The following is a 20,793-nucleotide window of genomic DNA, read 5'->3' on the forward strand; positions in this document are numbered from 1 at the left end:
TTTGAAGTCGTCGTTGTGGTCATTGTCGTAGTTGCTTAAGCTCCCTATTATGTCTGTCATTCATAAACAATGGCTAGTACAATATAACTACTCCAACGTCCAGTCAGTGTTTATGACTGGATTCCAGACAGATTTTATGTCATCAGTATGCAGGGCTCGAAGTTATCTTTTTAGTGCACTTGCAAAGTTTTGCTAGTAAGATATTTTTCCACTAGCAAACTGGTGAGACCACAAGCAAATTATTTCCCTTTGTTTGGGAGACATGGATAATTCTAACTCGCAATCGTTTGCTAGTGGATATTTTTCTTACCCGCAGATTGTCAAAATCACTCGCATTTTGCGAGTTTGCGAGCGTTAATTTCGAGCCCTGGTATGGAATTGCTATCGCTGAGCCGCAGACGTTCCTCCTCCCGAAATGTCCCCCAGCAGTGATGAGGGAGGAGAAATGTCTGTTTTTGCAGGCCATTGTTGGCCATGTTTTTCACTTTTTAACAAATGGGAGTTTGCACTGTCATAGTGCAAGATTGCTGTCTGATACCCCATAAGGGCTACAGAACAGGACTTTGATTTTGATCTATGCTCAACCATACGAAATGGAATTCTTTTGAAAAAAATTATTTACTAATAAAAAAAATTATCTACTTACTAATTAATTGTTGACCTTGTTGTATTTGTCCTTTCTGCAGCAATGTAATCATTGCAATCGATTTGGTGCAAGTGTTGTTTGTCAGATTCCACGGTGCGGCAAAACATATCACTATCCCTGTGCAGCTAGCAGTGGCTCCTTTCAGGTTTGTCTAATTTACTCATTTTGTATATGTGCATATATTATTATCCTTAATCTGACTTAATAGATCAATGGGTGTTTTTTCATTCGCATTAGTGTAAGAATTAATAATAAAATTATTGTTTTGTACATACTTTCTAGGACATTAAATCCATGACAATGCTGTGTCCAGATCACTTGGAAGATGCAGGACGTCTTGGTAAGACCACTCTGGGTTGCCTCTGTTTCTAGAGAATTGAATTGAATTAATGGTTTCAAACCTTTGTAAGTTCGTAAAAAGAGTTTTCAAAACAGGACATTTCATTATATTCATAGCATAGGTTCCCTTCATCTTTTAGGATAGTCTATTGCCTTTATTTCATTAGTTGTTTTTTCTATGTGCTTCTCTACATGAAGTTGGTGTACTTTTCTTTTTTAATGATCTTGCAACAATTTTTTTTTCAGCGGGTAGTGAAGCAGAGTGTGTCCTTTGTGGCGAAGCTAAAGATTTTGCGGAGCTAATTTTTTGCACAAGCTGTGGCCGTCATTATCATGGTCGCTGCTTGGAACCATCTGTTGATTTGACATCTGTTATCAGGATGGGATGGCAGTGCCCGGATTGTAAAGTTTGTCAGGGTTGCAGGTTTGTTTCTACATTGTATTTTTGCAAACCCAAATTAAGTACGTTTTAGAAAATGCAGAATTTTTCCCAGAAGAGAAAAAACTGACCTAAACTTACGAAGGAAGCTCGACAATCAATTAGCACCACGGCCAACAAAATGTTATAACATACAGCATTACTCTAAAGGGTGCCAGTTTCTAATTAGCACTACTTCTACTGCCCCTGAAAAAGTGCTGCATGCTCCCGGTAACGATGCAGCATTACTCTTGACATGCTTAGTGTTCAATTGGTAAATGTAGGCCACTGTGAAAATAACATATTACTCTCAAATTACTGTTGATAATATTACAGTCAACTCCCAATAACTCGAACCTTCAAGGGAAATTGAAAAAAAGTTCGAGTTATTGGGAAATTAAAGCAAAAAATAGGGAATAAGAAAACAAGCAAATGGGATGGTGAAGGAATGCAAGTATCATGCACACTTCATCTCACGGACCCTCGACAAAGCTTGATTAATTAATATACAGGGCTGGGGCCCGTTTCTCGAAAGTCCCGATAATTAACGGGCCCGTAAAGCTGTTGTTGTTTACATGCAAGGTAAAGGTTTCAATAGTTTTGCATCTAACATGATAAAACTATCAGTTAATGAAACAAAATGGAGTTGTTTGCTAGCGAGAACCCGGGCTCTTATTCTTTATATTTTGATTTGAAAATTTGATTTCGGGCCCTAAACGTTACCGGGGCTTTCGAGAAACGGGCCCCTGGACACTAATTGAACTGGACTGAAAAAAGGTAAAGATAAAGAAAACGCAGTTGTTTTGAAATAAATTCAATTTTTTGGACTGTGGTACCCTTCTTTTTTACTTTTCACATGTTAAAACATGGTTTGAGTTACTGAGGGTAAAATTGTATAGAAAGGATATGAAGGGAAACAAAGATTACTTCAAGTTAGCAGAAGGTTTGAGTTATCAAGGGTTCAAGTTACATTCATTGTTGGAACAAGACAAAGCAAACGAAAGAGAGATTATGTGGTACTGAATTATTCACAAATAGAAAGACTTAAGTAAATGTCTTCTTAAAATGACAGTGATATCTGTGTTGAGTTGACATGAATGAAAGGCATACCAGTGTCTGCTTTGTATGGGACCCTGCAAAGTGAATATAGTGAGACATAAAACAGTTTTTACTGTGAGTAGCTTGTGTACTACAGGTTTTGTCAAAGACTTGGTAAATTAACTTTGAACATGAACTTTGCAGGCAACCTGGTGATGACAATAGGATGTTAGTTTGTGACTTGTGTGACACTGGGTATCATACGTACTGTTTGGATCCACCCATGAGTACTATACCTAAGACAGGATGGAAGTGTCTGGTTAGTACCTGATTATTACCATTCTTTCATTGAAATCATCATTTTCGAACCTTGTTGAAAAGTGGAAATTTGGGTTGTATTCTTGTGAGGGTTTAAAAGTTAAGGTAAAATTTGATTGTTTAACCAGGGGAAGGAAAGTCCGTTTTTTTTCAAATAATCATTAGATTTGAGAAGCAGAGGAATAAAGGGGTTAATTTCTAAAGAATCTGTGGTGGTGCATCAGTAGGGGAATGGAATTATACAAAGATTTAGTTTTATTACTGAGTTGGTAGGGTAGATTTGCCAAAGCATACAAGCTGATGTTTCAGTGCTAGCCCCTTCATAAGAGCCATTTTGCTCTGAGAAAGGGTTAGTGCTTAAAACGTCAACTTCTCTACCTACCCATGGTGGCCAATCTGCCTTATCAACTCTGTTGAGAAAACTAAATCCTTGACAAACATAGGGCTTGATAGATCAGTATTAAAGTGTTTTCATAAAGATTGTCATACTAAGATTATTGCGGTAGTTGACATAACTGCGACACGATTCTGTTTATTTCCTTAACAGAGTTGTCGTCGATGTGAAGACTGTGGGTCAAATACCCCTGGAGGAGGACCTACATCACGTTGGCATCATAACTTCTCTGTCTGCGACAGTTGTTATCAACAGCGTAACAAGGGCCTGTTTTGCCCACTGTGTGGGAGAGCCTATAGACAGTTCACTGATGTTGCTATGGTACAGTGTCTTTCTTGTGAAAAGTGGATTCATGCCAGCTGTGATGATATTGACAAAGATGATTATCAAAAGTATAATAGCAAAGATCTTCCTTACTTCTGCCCTTCCTGCAAACCAAAGAAAGGTTCTCTACAGCTATTGGTAAGCAAGGATTTTGTTGGTATAGAGTGTGTTGGGCAACATTAGGGAACTTAAGAACCACGACGAAGTTCACAACGACGACGTCTGTTGACTCAGAAAAGACTGGAACGAGAACGTCAGTTTCGGCGGGAAAAAGGAAACTTAAGATGCAGTTGGTCAGTAGGTCGACGATGACGACACTGAATGTAAACACAAATTTAAAACTGTTATGTTCGTTCGCAACAAAGTTCTTTGCAATGGCATCTTTTAAAACAATGCAAGATCTTATCTTTGAATTTTTTGTGTTGTCTGACCTTTTTGCAGGGAAAAACACCTGCTTTCCGTACGAAGATTATTCAACTTTCAACCTGAATGAGATGACTGAGTCCGAGTGTCTGTCAGAGTGTAGATTTGGAAAAATAGACCTTCTGACGTGATAGCTGTTTTCCATATAAAGTTTATTTTCTTTATATTAAAGATATATGATTTGCCGTACCTAAATACATACAAATAATTTTCTTTATCACTTACGAGTTCGCTCGCTCGGCCTCCACAGCTGTTGTCATTCTTCGAAGTAAAAATAATTCATTAGTCGAATTTTCAATCAACATTGCTTGTTATGAGAAAAAAGGAATGATACCTGGATTTACGAGGATAAGAAAATGCAAAGGACTTCAAAAATCACTTAAAACAGTGGATTTACACCTGCCGAAACTTGTGGATTGCAGGACAACGTGATTCTACTTGGCGTCGCCGACGACACCATGATGACGAAATTTACTGGTCGTACTTGGGCAGTACACTGTAACTCACTTCAGGTTGTCGTTATGGTTCTTAAGTTCCCTATTGTCATTATTGTCTTTGACTGTTTCTCGATAGTCCTGGTAATTACTAGGCCTAGAAAGCTGTTTTGTTCACATTCAAGTTCAAGGTTTTTTAATATTTTTGAAAGTTATGTAATAAAACTATCAGCATGCAAAACAGACTGGAGTGGTGGGGGGATTGGAACTGGCAGTACCCTATTTTAGATTTTGGGCCCCAAAAAGTGAACAATTCTTTGAGAAGGGGGCCTTTGGGCTGAATAGAAAGAATTTTAGCAAAACTTAGCTATAACCAAATGTGTTGATACTTAAAAAAAGATGGTGAGTCTGAGAGTCTTTTTTCATGGCCATTTATTATTTTCATGAAATGTTAGAATAATATTAATCCAACAAAGCTTTTTCTTACTTTGAGTAATAATACATTCTTTATTGTTGGTGGTTGCTTTAGGACAGGAATCATGGAATTGAGCTTGGGTTTAATGATCAGCAGCCAACTGATGTAGACATGTCATTTGACAACAATCCTGAAGAAGACAAACGTACATTGACGATTGCAGCTGGGTGTATGAGCCCTGTTAACATGGACGATGACCTTCTGCTATCTTCCAGTCTGGATGACTTAAATCCTTTACGACACTTTGATCCTGTGCTGGATGTTACTGACACAGAAACCATTCCAATTCCCAACCTTGATAACATTGAACCAGAGAAAGTTCAGTTAAGTGAGAAACTCCCTGTGCCACTGGACGAAGAAATGGAAGTAGTTGTAAAGCCCGACCATGAACTGGACATGTTAGCAACATCTGCTGATCTTTCAGACTCCTGCTCATTGCCTTCATTTTCAGTGGTTGACAGACATTTGTCAGAACCTAAAGCACCCGCTCCCAGCCACTATCAACATCACAACTCATTTGTCACCCCACCTAAGATATTAGGAAAAAGAAAGCTGGCTCCTGGCAAAGTCAAGGTTTGTCATTATAATGTGTCACAAAGTTGGAAGTGGGTGTTTATTCAATTTAGTTAGTGATGCTTATTTCACAGAATTAATTTTTTCATATTTTTCTGTAGTCTAAGACTGGTGGAACTCCTGCACGGAAAAAGTCAAAACATGGTAAACCAGGTCGACCACCAAGCAAACTGAAAAGTAAAGCTGCACCTCAGACATCACCTGGCAAGGAAAATGTGGTGAGTATAGTCTCAGTCTCTGTGTGGTTCAAGCACCCAAGAGGGGTCTGCAGTGAAAAATTATAGGTAAGAATGAATGGAATGCGCAGAATGCAATTTGATCACTCGCGTTTGGAGCTTCAGTCACTTGTAAGTTGATCATGGGCAAATCTCAGCATGGGAGCAAGAGCCTTTTGACTTTTGATCGATCTCGCCCATGCTCCCTAACTTTTGGTTATCACTAGTTTGTCAAAATAAATTACGTGCTATAGTCATGTGCATGTGTTAGCATTGGAATTTGTAATTGGTTGTCTTGTGTAATTTTATCCTTAGTACATCTTTATCTCTTTTTACAGGCAAGTGCTTCAAATGCTGTAGAACAGAACAACAAGGAAGAGGAATCAGAGAGCCTTCACACCACCCTGGTGCTGTTCTCTGCAGATGATGAATTTACCTCCAGACAGGACATGTGTCTGTGCTGTGGCAGTTTTGGTAAAGATGCCGAGGGACAGCTAATCATGTGTTCCCAGTGTGGCCAGTCTTACCATCCTTACTGTGTTAATGTTAAGGTAGTTACAAACATTTACATTTACATTGAGATTTTCTGATCTGTGGATCATTGTTATTCTTGTTCTTTAGAAATGAGAAGGGAACTGGGACAAGTTAACTTTTGCAAAGACCTCTGGGACTGTTATATACTAGAGATAGGAAAAAAAAATGGACCAAATAGCTAACCAGTCGGTGTGTCCCCAGTAACGATCCCAGAAAAAATTGTGCGACACATTTTAGCTCCAGATCCCTTCTTGTTTCCGTTTTCATTTCTTTTTAGTAATAATCAAAGATTACTTTGATCTGTTGACATTATATTTTCAATGTATCTTGTTTGTATTTAATATTATGTGAAGTGGTAAGGAAGGCTATTTTTCACTCCTGAAACGGAGTCTAGAGGCTAGGAGTTATGCAAATTATTGGTTTAAGCCTGAAATGAAACTGCCTTTTTTATAGATCAACAAAGTCATCTTGACCAAGGGCTGGCGTTGTTTAGATTGCACTCTTTGTGAGGGATGTGGAAAGGGAAGTGACGAGGCTCGTCTTCTGCTGTGTGACAGCTGTGATATCTCTTATCACACATACTGTCTTGATCCTCCACTGGGGCATGTACCTCAGGGGGGATGGAAGTGCAAATGGTGAGTGACAGGGCTGTCAATAAGGGCCAGTAGCCGGCCAAACCATCGGCTAGTTTGCTCTCCTTAGCCGGCTACTTTCATCTCCTTCTTCCATAACTGCTAACAAAAAATAAGCACCATCAAATAAAATTGTTAAGCATCCGTTTCCCAGTTTTGAATGACATTGAACACATATTCTAACAGGTTTAGATCTGTGAAACATTCAAACCTTGCGATACGTTTGGGACATTTCGACGGCATTGTTCCCAGTCTTGTGTTTATTCTGACCAAACAAATACCTTGTGAAAACCTGTGGAAACGCCATTTCCAAGACTCTAATTTTCAACATGTCCCTAGCTGCCTCGACCCTCAAGAACTTGTGCCTTTGGTGCGATTTCCAAAGCCACCTGCTATTCATTATCAGCCTGCTACTTGAAAACTTTTTGACAGCCCTGAAGTAAATTTGGAGGTTTCCCTTGAAAATGTAAAGTAGGTGGCAATAAATTGGAACAAAATAAGTGGAACATCATTCACACGGTTTAGACCTGCATGTGGGTATTGGATGGGGATTGGCCACCTACCCTTGGGAAAATATTTATTTTAGGGGCTCTAAAAAATGCATTTTAAGTGACCAGTTGAAAGAATTTCAGCCTTAGTAGTAGCATCTTTATTCACCTTTATTCGCCGTATCTTTCATCATCTGTTTAAGTGTAATACAGAAGATTTATTCCCCTCTTAAAAAATATTTTGTGTGAGTAACCGGCACTTCTGTGGTGACTATATATGGCAATTTTTGCTGGCTGCCAGACCCCGGATCTTTTGGGGAACACATCTGAATGAATGACATTTCACAAGCTTTGCTTTTTTATCAAGTGTTTTGGAAATGTGACAATTATAGAAATTTTTGCACCTCCTGCTGATCTATCCTTTCTTTTTGTCAGGTGTGTGAATTGTTCTGACTGTGGAGCTACAACACCAGGGCTGGGGTGTCAGTGGATGTCAAATTACACTCAGTGTGGTCCATGTGCCAGTAAAACAACATGCCCTGTCTGCAAGATCAAGTACAACACCAATGATCTCATGATACAGTGTTCACATTGTGAAAGGTATGTTCCAGATTTACTGAGAGGATGCTACCATATTCATTTATGCTCATAAGGATTATTTGTCAGTTCTTTGTGTGGTAGCAGGCACCATTGATCTAAGCTGTCCTGGTGCTGGACTTGCTTCAGGGACAAGCTGTGGATTTTGCCTGGAAAATAATCCTGCGAGCCATGGCTGCTTTGGCAGAAACATGATAAATTACATGCACCTTGATGACACAGGAAAACTTTAATTCCCTAGTTTTCTTTGTCACTTTGAATATGTGTTAGATTTGCAACAGAAGTAGCGAAATTTTCAATGTTATTTTTCTTCAACATTTAGGTATACATTCCTTATTAATACATGCAGTTAAAGCAGTGTTCGCCCTAGGTACTAAAGGCTAAGCGGACTGCCTGGCTTAATTCACCAGAAAATTGTGGCCGCCTTGCTTAAAAACCAAAGATTTAACTGAATGGAGGCTTATGTCGACATACGTCGGAATGAACCATTGTCTGGTCTATTTATTTGTGTATTTTCTCGCAAGGTATTGATTGTAAAAGTGGTTTACCATTGGATGAATTTGTTCAAACCTGTGATGCATTCATTTTGTTGAGCAACAGCCATCTTGAAATTTTTCCAGAAACATAATGGCCCTTCAAGGGACTTGAAACGTGGAGTACGAAGGGAAGTTCCTTCACTTGCAGTCAATACAAGATGAGCGGAAGAAAAATGAGAAGCTTGTCAAAGCAAATTGAGTTTTTTTTACAACTCAAACTAAGTTCCCAAGTTGATAAATTTTTATTCAGGCTACAGCAGGTTTTGTGCAAACACTTTAAAATCACAGTCAGAGTACCCTCTGGCCTTCCCAACATCCTGGGGAGAACACTGAAAAAACAGTGTCTGTTAAAGGGGTGTCTGTAGTAGTAAGCCAGTGATGTGTATTATGTCAAAATCCTAAGGGTAATCTCACAGGTATGCTATATTGAAATCTGTAAATCTAACTTATGTATTTTGTATAGATGGCTTCATGGCTCCTGTGATGGTCTTGTCAATGAGGAAGAACTGGATTGCGCAGCAGATCATGGATATCACTGTTTGTATTGTCGACCTAAAACCAAGAGAGCACTTGTTGGTGTTAGTGGTATGTCTTATAGAACAACTCCACCTGCTTCAAATCCTTTCCTCTCCTTCTTATCTTCTGCTGGAACTAACTCATTGCATGGTTAGTAAATGTATCACTGTGCATCTCATTAAGATACCCTCTGCCAGCATTCCAGACCTTATGCCGTAGATTGTGTCAATAAATTCTAACAAAAAAGATTGCTTAGCCCTTGAATTTGTTTTAGCTTGGAATTCAGTAATCGTGAAATTAGCCAGCCTTCACTTACTCATTTCCGTTGGAATACTGCTATAGTAAGTCGTTTAAGGGTTTGTAGTTATATAAACCTTCTTAATGTTAGAGTAGAGGGTATTTAATCTCCAATTAAACTTTTCTTGTTTTTTTTTTGTTTTTGTTTTTCCCTTATTCCTTTGCCTGGTATTGTATAGCAAGCAAAATATAAGTTACACTGTAGGTAAAAAGCTGGGCCCAGTTGTTCAAAAGGTGGGCAGTGTTATTCACAGGATGATTGCTTTTCGCTTAGTTCATTTGTAAAGCTTATGTCCTGTTAACATCTCAAATTGTTGGGTTTGTTTAAGGACGTTAGCGACTGTCGGTACTTTCTTTCTTTTGTTCAAAGGTCCCCCATCCCCGAAGGCCACAGTCTTGCATCATTACCGACCTCAGTCTTCACTGGATAGTGACACTCCTGTTCCCTCCGGCAAACCTCTGCATCCTTGTCAGAGACGAAACAACAATTTAGTGGAACTGAAGTTATCTAGCCACTTCAATAAAATACACATCTCAGAACCCTTTGTTGGTAACAATATTGAACTGACAGAATCTGGTGTACGGCACATGAACAAGCTGAAGCTACCACCTGGAGGCGCCAGGAGACGAGTGATCAAGAACAAGGTCAAACCTAAGAGGTTTGGATTACCAGTTAGCCCTGTCAAAAAGAACAGTTTTACCACAGGACACATTCCAGAGAAAGAGGCCATTTTTAACAGAACTTTCACTGAAGATGGTGACACACTCATGGCTAATGAAATGGAAAGCCTTGGACATCAACCTTCTTTAGTTCCTACTAAAGTCAGTAGACCTAGGCAATCTGGTGTTGGTAGACCAGGTGTTGGTGGCTTTGTGTTACGTGGTCGTGGTTCAGGAGGGAGGCGGCTTGTTGGCCGAGGTACTCGAGGAACTAACAAGAGGAAAGTTCCTGTTCTGTCTATGTCAGCCTCACGTGGACAGTCCCATTTTAACAATCAAGGAAACCATTTGCCACGGGTATGTTTCATTTTGCGTCAACTCCATTTTTAGATATACCACTGTTTTATTACTTAGAGTGTATAGAGCGCAAATCTTGAATAATCAGAAAAACGTACCTTGAAATAAAATTCATTAGCTCATGCTGTGTATCGAAAAGTGCCGAAAACTGAACCTAAAAGTTAACATCCTATAAAATTCACCGACATTCGCAGATTTGATGCCAGTAATGTGAGAAGTATTAAATTCAACTTGGATGCTGTTGTCTGTTGTAACAACAGACTGAGAAATTATTCCTCGAAATATTTTTATTTAATTCATTTATAAACCCGTACATTAATCCTTAAAAGCAATTCGCTTTGCTCAAACTTGGCTTGTGGATCCATTCACTCAATTAAAATCGACTGGGCACATATCAAAAATTAGTCATCTCAAATCAGGGCGCTCAAGACAATCTCAAAGTGTATAAAACGTCTAGGATGAAATGTTTACAAAAACATATATTTCCATTTAAAAATAATTGACTGTAGAGTACAGAATGTACCTGAAAATTCTTCAAAAACTTCGCTGCTTGGTTCCGTTGCCAGTTGTGTTTCAAAACAGGCTAAGCACTCCAATCGGCTGCAATGAAAATTTCGTGAATTTTGAGTTCCTCAAAGGACAATTTTGCAAAGAAGAACCTTCCCCTGTCCACTAAAAGAAAACTAACTGTAAGCGTTCTTTTGAACTTTTCCTTCCCATCTGTGTCTTTTAGCGGTGTATTTTTAACCTTGAAAGGTGAAACACTGGTCTTACAAACCACCACCATTGAACTGTCCCACTTTTGTCTCACTTTTGAAGATTTTTGTTTAGGCCTCAAATTTTCCCTTGGATCGCGTGACCAGAAACACTTGGGCTGCGCAGAATAATGAGGCCTAGGGACTAGGCAAGGTCGCTAGGCACTTTCACCTCAGGCCAAAATGCTGCTTGTTCCAATGAATTTTGTTTCTGAAAGGTTCTATGTGTTGTCTGAGCAAATGTGATTTTGGCGCTTGTTTCAAACTGAGAAGTCGTGACACACATATTGATTTTCTGCAGTTATTGTTTCCAGTTGGCATGATTTGCCCTCTGATGCAAGAAAAGCTCTTCATTGTGGCTAAATAAGGGTTTAAGATTGTTCAATTTTCTCCAAAGTGCCTCCTGGATAGACTGAATAACTAAAAGCGATTTTCTTTTGTCTGTGAATGTGGTGGTTTCCGGCCATGTTTTGTCACACTTGTTAGTGTTTATTGCAGGATGTTTTAAAAATTCTATCAGATAGTGAATCACAGTTCCAAATTTCGAAGAATGAATTGCTGCTTAAACTGAAGCAACCTGTTTACAAGCAATTATTCAAATCGCGTGCTATTGCCAACCAAAAAGGTGATGTCAATCAAACCTGTCAACAGTCAGTGTTCTGGCCAATAGGAGCTTGCATCAGAATCTGGTGTACAGTGGGTGCCGTGGAACAGTGGTCCCAAAGGGTGTTGTTCAGCCCTTCCCGGTTTTCCCTCTCGCCAGTTCCCCACTCGACCCAAGGCCTGTTCACAGGCTATTTTATAGTTGTGGGTTTGTACCCTAGCCTTTGAGGGAATGTGAGGCTGATCTTGGCCTTGTTTTGATGTAAATCTACTTTGTTTTCTTATGGAAATTATGCTTGAAAAATTGTACTTAGCATAAGAACAACATAGTTTACACAAGAAAGCAGGAATGTTTGTATCAAAGCAAGATCAACTCCAGCCTTGTTTATATCTGGAATTATAACTATAAAAACTATAAAATGGCCCAATTCAAATGCTTTGTTTTCTTTTCATCAGTCATTTACAAGTGGATTAAACAGTCCAACCAAACAGCCTTCTTTCAACCACTTAGAGGCCTCATTTAATCTTGGCAGTAATGACAGCTGGGCAGCTGACAGTAGTGATGAAAATGGTCTGCAAGATGCATATCCTAAGTGGATGCAGGTAATCTACTTTCATGAAGTTAGAGAATTCCATTCATCACTTTACATTCATCTCAGAGCATGTTATGAGAAATATTCCTTTCTCAATTCAACTGTTTTTGCTTGTTTAAGGAGGCTTTTTTTGGCAAAGACTTGTTGGACACATTAGGCAAAGATAAGAGAGTGAAGCCTAGTGGCAAAGCAGTGCTTACCCCTGATCAAGGGACAAATAAAGACCCATTTGCACCAAGACAGGGCTTTGTGCACCAAGAGCAACAAGGCAACTCAGGCCAAGTCCCATATCCACTGGTGACTAGTGAAGAGCAGCAACAGACACTTTATCAGCCAGGATACCAGAGAACCAGTAGTCACTCTACAGCGCCACAGAAACAACATACAAGCTTGGGCTTAAGTGAACATGAGATGTGAGAATGTTGTAATTAATTGGCTTTTATAAAGCACTCTCTTGAAGTTAAGGTGTCCATACATCTATTTCACATGTGGGCATAGTTATTTTTGTGCTTATATGATGGCTGTAATAAGCCAGCAGATGCCATCAGTGTGTTAGTAGCCATTGATTGATAAATTTCACATAGGAATTTTTTTCTGGTGAGTTATTTTTAATATTTCCATGGTCAAAAAGCTATTTGATAGATGTACATGAGACCTGCAGAAACAAAATCAAATGAAGAATGATCCTCCCAGTTTTGAACACAATTTATGCAATTGCAGAAGAACCCTGAAGAAAATTCAGGACTTAAACAGGATTTGAATCTGTGACCTCATGATACTGGTGCGATGCTCTAACCAACTGAGCTATGAAACTCAACATCAGTGGCTTCATAGCTCAGTTGGTTAGAACATCGCACCGGTGTCACAAGGTCAGAGGTTGAAATCCCATTGAAGTCCTGTATTTTTTTCAGGCTTCTTACGCAATTGCATAAATTGCGTTCACAACTGCAAGGATCACTCTTTATTTGATTAAAAAGCTTTTTATGATCCTGGGCAATTCTTACTTTCAGTGAATGTTGTTATGGAAATTAAGAGAAACTTGTTATGCATACAATCTTGTATGTATTGTTTACAGCTGGTCTCCATCTCATGCCCTTAATTTGCCTGAAGAGGTTCCTAATCCTGATGCACTGTACAGCTCACTGGATATGTTGACGGATGATCTACCACCAGCAACACAGAATGATTCTCACTCTGCAGCAACCAGAGGTTTGTGTTGCTTATCCTTTTCTGTCTTTTTTTTCAGCAGCCTACAGGACCTCTTTGTTGCTGTGATTTGTCACTCTTTTCATGTCTTTTACCATAACTGTAAGCAACAATGCAATCCGCGGCTACTCTCATTTGGAGATCATATTCAATTTACTTATGTCATATCTTCTGGGTTCAAGCTATTTACTTTCTGTAGGATAATTGTTACTGTTGGGTTTCTTTTAATTTGAGCTAACAATTGCTTTGATGCTAGAGTAGGTTGATCTGCTTTCTTATCTCATCTGTCACAGGACTTTCTCATACAACCTCCCAACCTCTGCCATCAACAGCTACTTCCCAACAACATGTAGTTCCAGCAGCGGCAGCATCTACTTGGAATCAAACACAAACCCGGCCCCAGGGAAATGACCTGGATATTCTGGACACTGGAGACATACTGCCTCATGTTGATGGCCAAGAGGTTGAAGAAATTTTTGCTGGTATAGAAAGAGAGATGACAAACAGAGTGTTTAATTTTTTGGATACTGACATAAATGACAGTGTTGTGGTGAGCAACCAAGAACAGTTTGCACCTTCAGTTTCTAACTCTACTGTAGCACACCATGGTGTAGGTCTTCAGTCTGGTCAACACCCTGTGGCTGCCTATGGCCAAGGTGTCACCAATCATGCCTACAATACTGGTTCTGCCCATTTCCAAGGTGTTCCTGGAGGGCCAGGATATCAACCTGCAACACACAATCAAATTGATGGCTTTCCCAGTTCTGTTGTTGGATTTGGCCAAAGCAGTACCTTTCCAAGACCAGGTGACCTGGATGACTTACCAAGGGAACGACGCAGACCGCCCAGTCCTAGAACAGACCCGCTAAAACAACAGCAGAAATGGGAAGAGGATGAGAAGCTTGGGGCCATGGCAACTATATCACCAGTTCTATACGCTAACCTTGAACATACCAACTTGAAGCAAGAGTATCCTGGTAAGTCAGTGGAAATTGGTAGGAAACAAATGTGACCATAGTTAGTGTACACATAATGTCAGTGTCTTTGTAGCTCACTGAAATGTAGCATTAAAATGGTAACTCTGAGGTCATTAGTCCTGAATGTGTGTTGTGTGCAAAGCTGTAACAATCAGTTCTTCATGTAACTTTGTACGTGATCACAAGGAGCAGAAGACTCATGTTTGACCTTGATTCCAGTTTTTGTGATACTGCTGTAGTTGTGCAAATAAATGTGACCAATTATGCCCGTAACAGTGTTTCAAGACTAGTTGGACTGTTGTGGAATATCCCCAACTTTGACTGTCTCAGTAGGAGCGATCATTTTCACCTAAAAGATGATGTTGTGGAAAAGTGAAGGTTTCCGAATGAGGCACAAAGTTTTAGGATAAAAAAAGATATTTTCCCTGTATTATTTACTGAAAGTGGATCCTGTTAGATCCTGTGAGCCCACAGCCCTTAGGCCTGCAGTATAGTAATTTTCTTGGGTAAAGAAGCTGTAATAAGATGATAATGTGTCTGAAATAAACCATGGTCCAAGGTTTTACAAATTTAACTCCCCTGGCCCTTGTGACGTGCATAGAAAACAATCGTATGTATCTGTATGTGCAGATGTATTTAACTGACAAAACCAGTGATGTTTTGTTTACCCTTTTAAACCTTATGTCAAAATTTACATTCTTATTTGTTGCCCCGAGGCATTCCTTTAGACGTGGTGGGGAGAAGTTGTTAACCTTGTGTGATCTTTTCCTTAACTATCTGACTACTTATTTTTGTAGTACATTGTTGTAACAAGGAGAAATATAGTGTTTATCACTCTTTGGGCATAAAGGTCTAAGCCGTGCCCCACCTTCAGCCAGCCACCACCCCTCCTCCCAACCCTACCTATACCTGTGGTCCTTAATATGAAATGAGCACCCAGAGTACCTATACAAGTACGCGTATTAGTTTGATGTTCTTTAAGAGGTTATTGCAGTGGAGTTAGTGTCAATCAAGTTACTTGGCTATTTCACCAGATTAACTGATGTTGAAACTTGTTATTTAAGAATGGGCTAACAGATACAGAGCTATCGCAAGATTGTGGAGAAAGTTGTCAGTGGAGCAAAGGGATCCTTATCGGGTAAGGTTACTTAACCCAAACAGTTAGAGTTTGTTCTCTTGTGCTAAGTTAGCAGTAGCAAGAGTTGATGATACCATACTGACAGTATGTTTGGTCCATTAAGCATTTCTTTTTTTAATATTTTTTTTTTAGCTGAAGGCAAGAGACAACCGTGTGCGGTTAAAAGATCAGGGGAAAAAGGTAAATATTACTAATTCAACGAACAATAAAGAACAAGTTACCGACCTGTTTGTAGGGTTTCTTGTTAAATTGTTGTTCTCGGCGTAAATAGCCTGTTCACAGACCAACGTCTGTGTACAGGCTACGGCTTAAAAGGTAAAGACATTCGGATGGTGAAGAAAAGGTTAAAATTTTTGAAATGACACATCCAACATTTGTTTAGACATCATGCCATTAGAGGCTGCTAAAATCATGTCAGTGATTCTGTATACATTTTCCGTTAATAGTTTGCAAATAGCCCACGTTCGATATATTAAAATTCTAACTTGACACGGAGGCTTTAGGGACAAAATTGCAATTTTTTCAGCACTCCATTGTCCCGCAATGAATTTTAATACATCGAACGTGGGTGATAAACTATAGTAAAAGGTGAGCAAGGCTTTGACAATGTTGCAAAATCATACGTTCTCTCCAAGGTAAGATCAAGTGTATTCTTGCAAGAGTTGCAGCAGTATTGTTGGATGAATATGTGCCTAAAATGTGGTACACCACTTACATTATTTCGCTGTATTGGAAATTGTGTTGCTATCGTACCGTCCGTCTGGTCTTAAGCTTTCTTAGTAATTCCACGAACTGACATCCATGCCTTTTTTAATATCGATACCTAGTTCTTTTTATTGGCGCCATTGAAATGTCACAAAATTACTTGTTCGTTTATTTTAGTTCGAATTATGTTTTACATATGGACTCCTTGGTAATTCTTTGTGGTGAAAAGCTAGCTGGCTAGATCGGTGTTTGAAGAATTGTAATTCAATAGGTTTTATAGCGACTTCAAAGGCAGTTTGATGTTTTTTAGCACGGCAGATTTGTTGACCTAGTTGTCTTTTCTTTCCCAGTTAATTGCAAGAAATGATGAAAACTCAAAAGCAGAAGGACAGAAGCCAGCTCAAAATAACCCTCAGCAGCATCAGCAACAACAACTTCCTTCACAAGAGCAGCAGCAGACTCAGCTGCCACAACAGGAGCTGCAGCAAACACAACCGACACAACAGCAAGTGCAGCAGGTACCGCAGCAAATGCAGCAGTCGCAGGAGCTCTCACAACAAATGCTACAGCAGGTACCCCACCACTCACAAGACCCACGTCAAAGCCATCAATACGAGCAGTATGTACCCATGCAAACAAATGCAGACGGCTCCCTGTTTCCAGTTACTTCTGTTATGCCTGTGCCACTCACACCTACCACACCAGCAAGGTCAACTACTCCGGTGACTCCAGGCACTCCTGGAGCCATGACACCTACCACCCCCACAACACCAACCCCTACCCATGGTCAAGTGTTGAGCCATTCACAGATCGCACTAAGCCATCCAGCAGCTGCAGTGAACCATCCCCAGGGAGGAAAAACCGTCAGTTCCAAAGGTAAAAAAACTAAGGAGGAGAAGGAGAGGGAAAAGGAACTCAGAAAGCAACGGCTACGAATTCAACAGGAACAAGAACGCCAGTGGAAAATTCTCCAGCAAAGGAGAGCTTTGGAGCAGCAGCGTCAACAACAGCAACAGCAACAGGAAAACACCCTGCTAAGACAGGAGCTCCGGAAACAACAGCAGGCAAAAGGCACTAAAGGAACTGATGAGCAGAAGAAAAAACGTTTACCAAAGGGTAGCAAGCGAGCTTCCTGTCAGGCGTCAAAGGGACAACGACATGCTGATCCAACAGTTTCCAACCTAGGTCTTCACGGAGAAAACTCTGAGAGATCATTTCAAGGCACTCAAGGCGTACAGCAACAAGTGCTACCGGTTGAATCTTCGTTTTCTGCTGCACCAAGAGCGAATGCTAATGCTCTTGCATCATCTACCACACAACTTCAAAATGAATCGTCACATGATTTTTTGGCTCATTATGATGGGCAAAGGGATAAACCGTTCAAAGAAGGAGACATTGACACAAGAGAAAGTAATTGCAGACCTGAAATCCCTACCCCAGTCACAGATGAATTACGTTCAGTGAATGCAGATGCTAGTCAGCGATATCAGGGACCATTCAATTGGCAAAAGGAGACCATAGAAGAAACAGTACAGCATACAGATAGAGCTATCTGGGAACATCCTCAAGGTCACCACCAACTGGAACAACAAAGAAGACCTAGTGACCACGCACGTCAACCACAGGAAGCTGCAAGACAAAGTGTGTGGGGCTGTGAAGATCTACAACCTGAAGCCAATCGGGATCATTTGGGCTGCAACAACCTTCAGAACGGCACTGCTCTTATTGAACAACACATAAGGCCCTCTCAAGAATCTCTTCAAGAGCAGGAACAGGTCGCTCATGGCAACTTCAGTTCTCACGAGCAATTAGCGTTTCAAGGTGAAAAACAGCAATCTTGGTTACCTGGGTCCCATGGTAACCCTACGAGGATACCTGTAACACAGTCATCGATGCAAGGTCAACAGGTTGGTGGGGAAAATGAGCAAATAGGACAGCAACCTTCTATCCCTGATTCGATTCAAGGTCTGCCTTATCCAGTACAACAGGACGTGGCGTTGAATTCTTCAGAACAGCACCACCAACAACCAAGTGTGGACCTTCAGCAGTCTTCTCAGCAAATTGCAGTGATGCACTGGCAACAAGAACTGTCTCAAGTTCGGGCACAGGTAGCAGCTGCTGATCTCCTTCCACCTCAATCTATCGCTCCCCATTCAGCCCCTCCCCCTCCCCCTCCCCCTCCCCCTCCCCCTCCCCCTCCGCCGCCACCTTTGCCGGCGTCCCAACAGCAGCAACAACAAACAGGACCGTTACAAGCCTATGAAATCAACACAGGGTGGCCCTCGCAGCAGGGACAAGTACCACCACCACCACCACCACCACCACCACATGTACATCCACAGTCAACTACACCTTTTTCTCAGCAACCTCAGCAACTACATAGTGCTTCAAATCTACAACCTGCAATTTCACAGATGCCGTTTCAACCTGTTCAGCAGCCTCCAATCCAGATAGCACCAAATCAACTTCCTGCCCTACCGATGACTGTCCAGTCTCAGGAAAACCAACTGCATCAACCCCAGCAAGACGTGGCTCAGAGACAGCAGCGGGAACAACTCATCCGAGCTCAACAGCAGCAATTTTTCCAGATGCTTCAACAACAACAAGTGTTGCAACAGCAACAGCAGCAGCAGCAGCAGCAGCAGCAGCAACAACAGAGCACCGCAATTCAGCCAGGATTTGTGCGAGCTCGATTTAATCAAGTCGCAAACACAAAAGATTTGCCTGAAATTGATACAGAGGAAGAACATCAAGAAAGGTTGCGATTCCTTTATCGTCAACGCCAAGCACAGAAACAACAGCAAATGCAGATGCACGCGCAGCTGATGCAGCAGGCTTGGATCCAGCAGCAGCTAACAACTGCAAATGGTCAAGGAGTTGTGCCTTCAGGGATGATACAAGTGGACACTTCCAACCCTCAGTTAATGCAACAGTTTGCCCAGCAGATGCATCCTCAGATGTCTGACGTAACACAGCAGCAGCTGTTTGCTGAATATCAACGACGAATACAACAGCGCCAAGACTTAGGCAAACAAACGGTTCAGTATGACAAGGTATTGCAAGAATTTCAGCAACAGCAAGGAATAGCGGTAGGGGGTGCCCACCCTACAGCTCCCTTCATCGAGGTTCCACAGCAGAGATTTGCTGTAAGACAGCCTACTCCAATGGTTCAGCCTGGTTTGAAACCTATTATCCCTTACGGACTTGATGGCCAGTTTGTGGGTCAACAGCAGCAATTTTACAAGATGCAACTACAGCAACAGATGATGATGCAACAACCAAAAAGTGAACTTCTCCAAAACAATACTTCCCAGGCTAGTCCTTCAACAGGAAAGGTTGATACACCGAAAAGTAATGTTGAAGCCCAGGATGATTCCGGTGAGTCACTTAATAGGTCTGGCTCTGTAGTTCAGAGTGACGCCATTAATGATCCCCAAGAAAATGTACAGTCTTCCGAGGATCACTCACGCCAAAGATGTGAAAAGACGGAAACAGATACTGCGGAACACCAAGACAACCTGAAGAGCATGAGTGACTCAACAACTGCAATGGCTCCTGTTGCCACTTTTGAAGAAGAAGCGTCTGTATCTCATTGCAAGAAAGATAATCTTAGTGATGAAGGTAGCGGTGGGCATGACATAGAAGCTACTGCTGAGAGCAAGAAAGGCACCAGTGGGATAGAAAAAGAAACCTTGAATTCCTCACCGGGTCCTGCATTTGGAGAGGGATGTGGTAAAAGAACCGGTGAAATTGGTAACGATAATGGTAAGAAAAAAGGTGATGAGGATGTTGAACATACGAAGGTTGAAGAGAATGATAATAGTCACGTTGACGAAGAAGTTGTTGAAAAGGAACCTTCTAATAGCAGAGATGACCTTCCAAATGATACATCCTCTGATATGGGGTGCAAAGAAGTTGCCAACACAAGGAGTTCTTCAGTGAAAGTAAATCAAAGTAGCGATGAAGCGCAAACATCAAGGTCAGACGTTGAAGAAATACAGAAGAACAAACTGGAGGAAGGTGAGGGCGCAAAACCGCTGCGTCAGCAAGAGTCAAAACTGTCATCTGGAGCAGAAACAATTCATGATACTAACCAAGCCCCTGCTCAGGCACTCCATATACCTAGCCAGGGATTGCCAGTACCTCCTCCTCAACCCCAGCATTTCATTGTTCAGCAACAGTTCTTAGCATTTCAGCAGCAGTTTCTACAAATGCAACAGCAAAGGCAGGTTCTTGTTCAGCAGTACCAACAACTGCAACAACAACTGCACCAGGCAGGAGGGCAGGATCCAGTGCTAGCAGCACAGGTTATGACAGTCCAGTCCCAAGGACAAGTTCTTCAACAGCAAATGGTCCAGGCCTGGCAACAGATTCAGCTGATCCAACATCAACTGCAGCTCGCAGGTGCACCGAACCAACAGCAGTATTCTGTCCAACAGCAGCAGCCACAGGCTTCGCAGCCTCAGTTAGGTTCACAGTGGCCACAGGGAGTTATTCAAGGTCATCAGATAGCAGCCCAGCCTGGTGTTATCGCTGCGAGACCAGGGGCGATGGCAATGCAGCATCCTTTGCAAGCTCGTGGATCACTGACTGACAAGGTAG

The 20,793-nt window shown here is 41.1% G+C and overlaps 1 protein-coding gene across 2 annotated transcripts in view; it reads left to right on the plus strand.

Annotated features, from left to right (window-relative positions):
• Window positions 1–20,793, plus strand: part of LOC140930488 (uncharacterized) — a 43,734-nt gene that overhangs the window by 7,619 nt on the left and 15,322 nt on the right. The window contains exons 7-25 of one of the 2 annotated variants that reach the window (XM_073380200.1): window positions 687–791; window positions 929–986; window positions 1,232–1,409; window positions 2,646–2,760; window positions 3,307–3,615; window positions 4,864–5,382; window positions 5,484–5,600; window positions 5,936–6,148; window positions 6,585–6,766; window positions 7,687–7,851; window positions 8,848–9,050; window positions 9,568–10,214; window positions 12,029–12,175; window positions 12,286–12,578; window positions 13,241–13,374; window positions 13,665–14,348; window positions 15,413–15,486; window positions 15,619–15,666; window positions 16,542–20,789. In XM_073380200.1, the coding sequence (XP_073236301.1) occupies window positions 687–791; window positions 929–986; window positions 1,232–1,409; window positions 2,646–2,760; window positions 3,307–3,615; window positions 4,864–5,382; window positions 5,484–5,600; window positions 5,936–6,148; window positions 6,585–6,766; window positions 7,687–7,851; window positions 8,848–9,050; window positions 9,568–10,214; window positions 12,029–12,175; window positions 12,286–12,578; window positions 13,241–13,374; window positions 13,665–14,348; window positions 15,413–15,486; window positions 15,619–15,666; window positions 16,542–20,789 (8,439 nt within the window). The remainder of the gene's footprint in view (window positions 1–686; window positions 792–928; window positions 987–1,231; window positions 1,410–2,645; window positions 2,761–3,306; window positions 3,616–4,863; window positions 5,383–5,483; window positions 5,601–5,935; window positions 6,149–6,584; window positions 6,767–7,686; window positions 7,852–8,847; window positions 9,051–9,567; window positions 10,215–12,028; window positions 12,176–12,285; window positions 12,579–13,240; window positions 13,375–13,664; window positions 14,349–15,412; window positions 15,487–15,618; window positions 15,667–16,541; window positions 20,790–20,793) is intronic. The other variant, XM_073380202.1, reaches the window with a different exon arrangement.

The sequence above is a fragment of the Porites lutea genome, chromosome 3, assembly GCF_958299795.1.
Source record: "Porites lutea chromosome 3, jaPorLute2.1, whole genome shotgun sequence".
Classification (NCBI taxonomy): Eukaryota; Metazoa; Cnidaria; class Anthozoa; order Scleractinia; family Poritidae; genus Porites; species Porites lutea.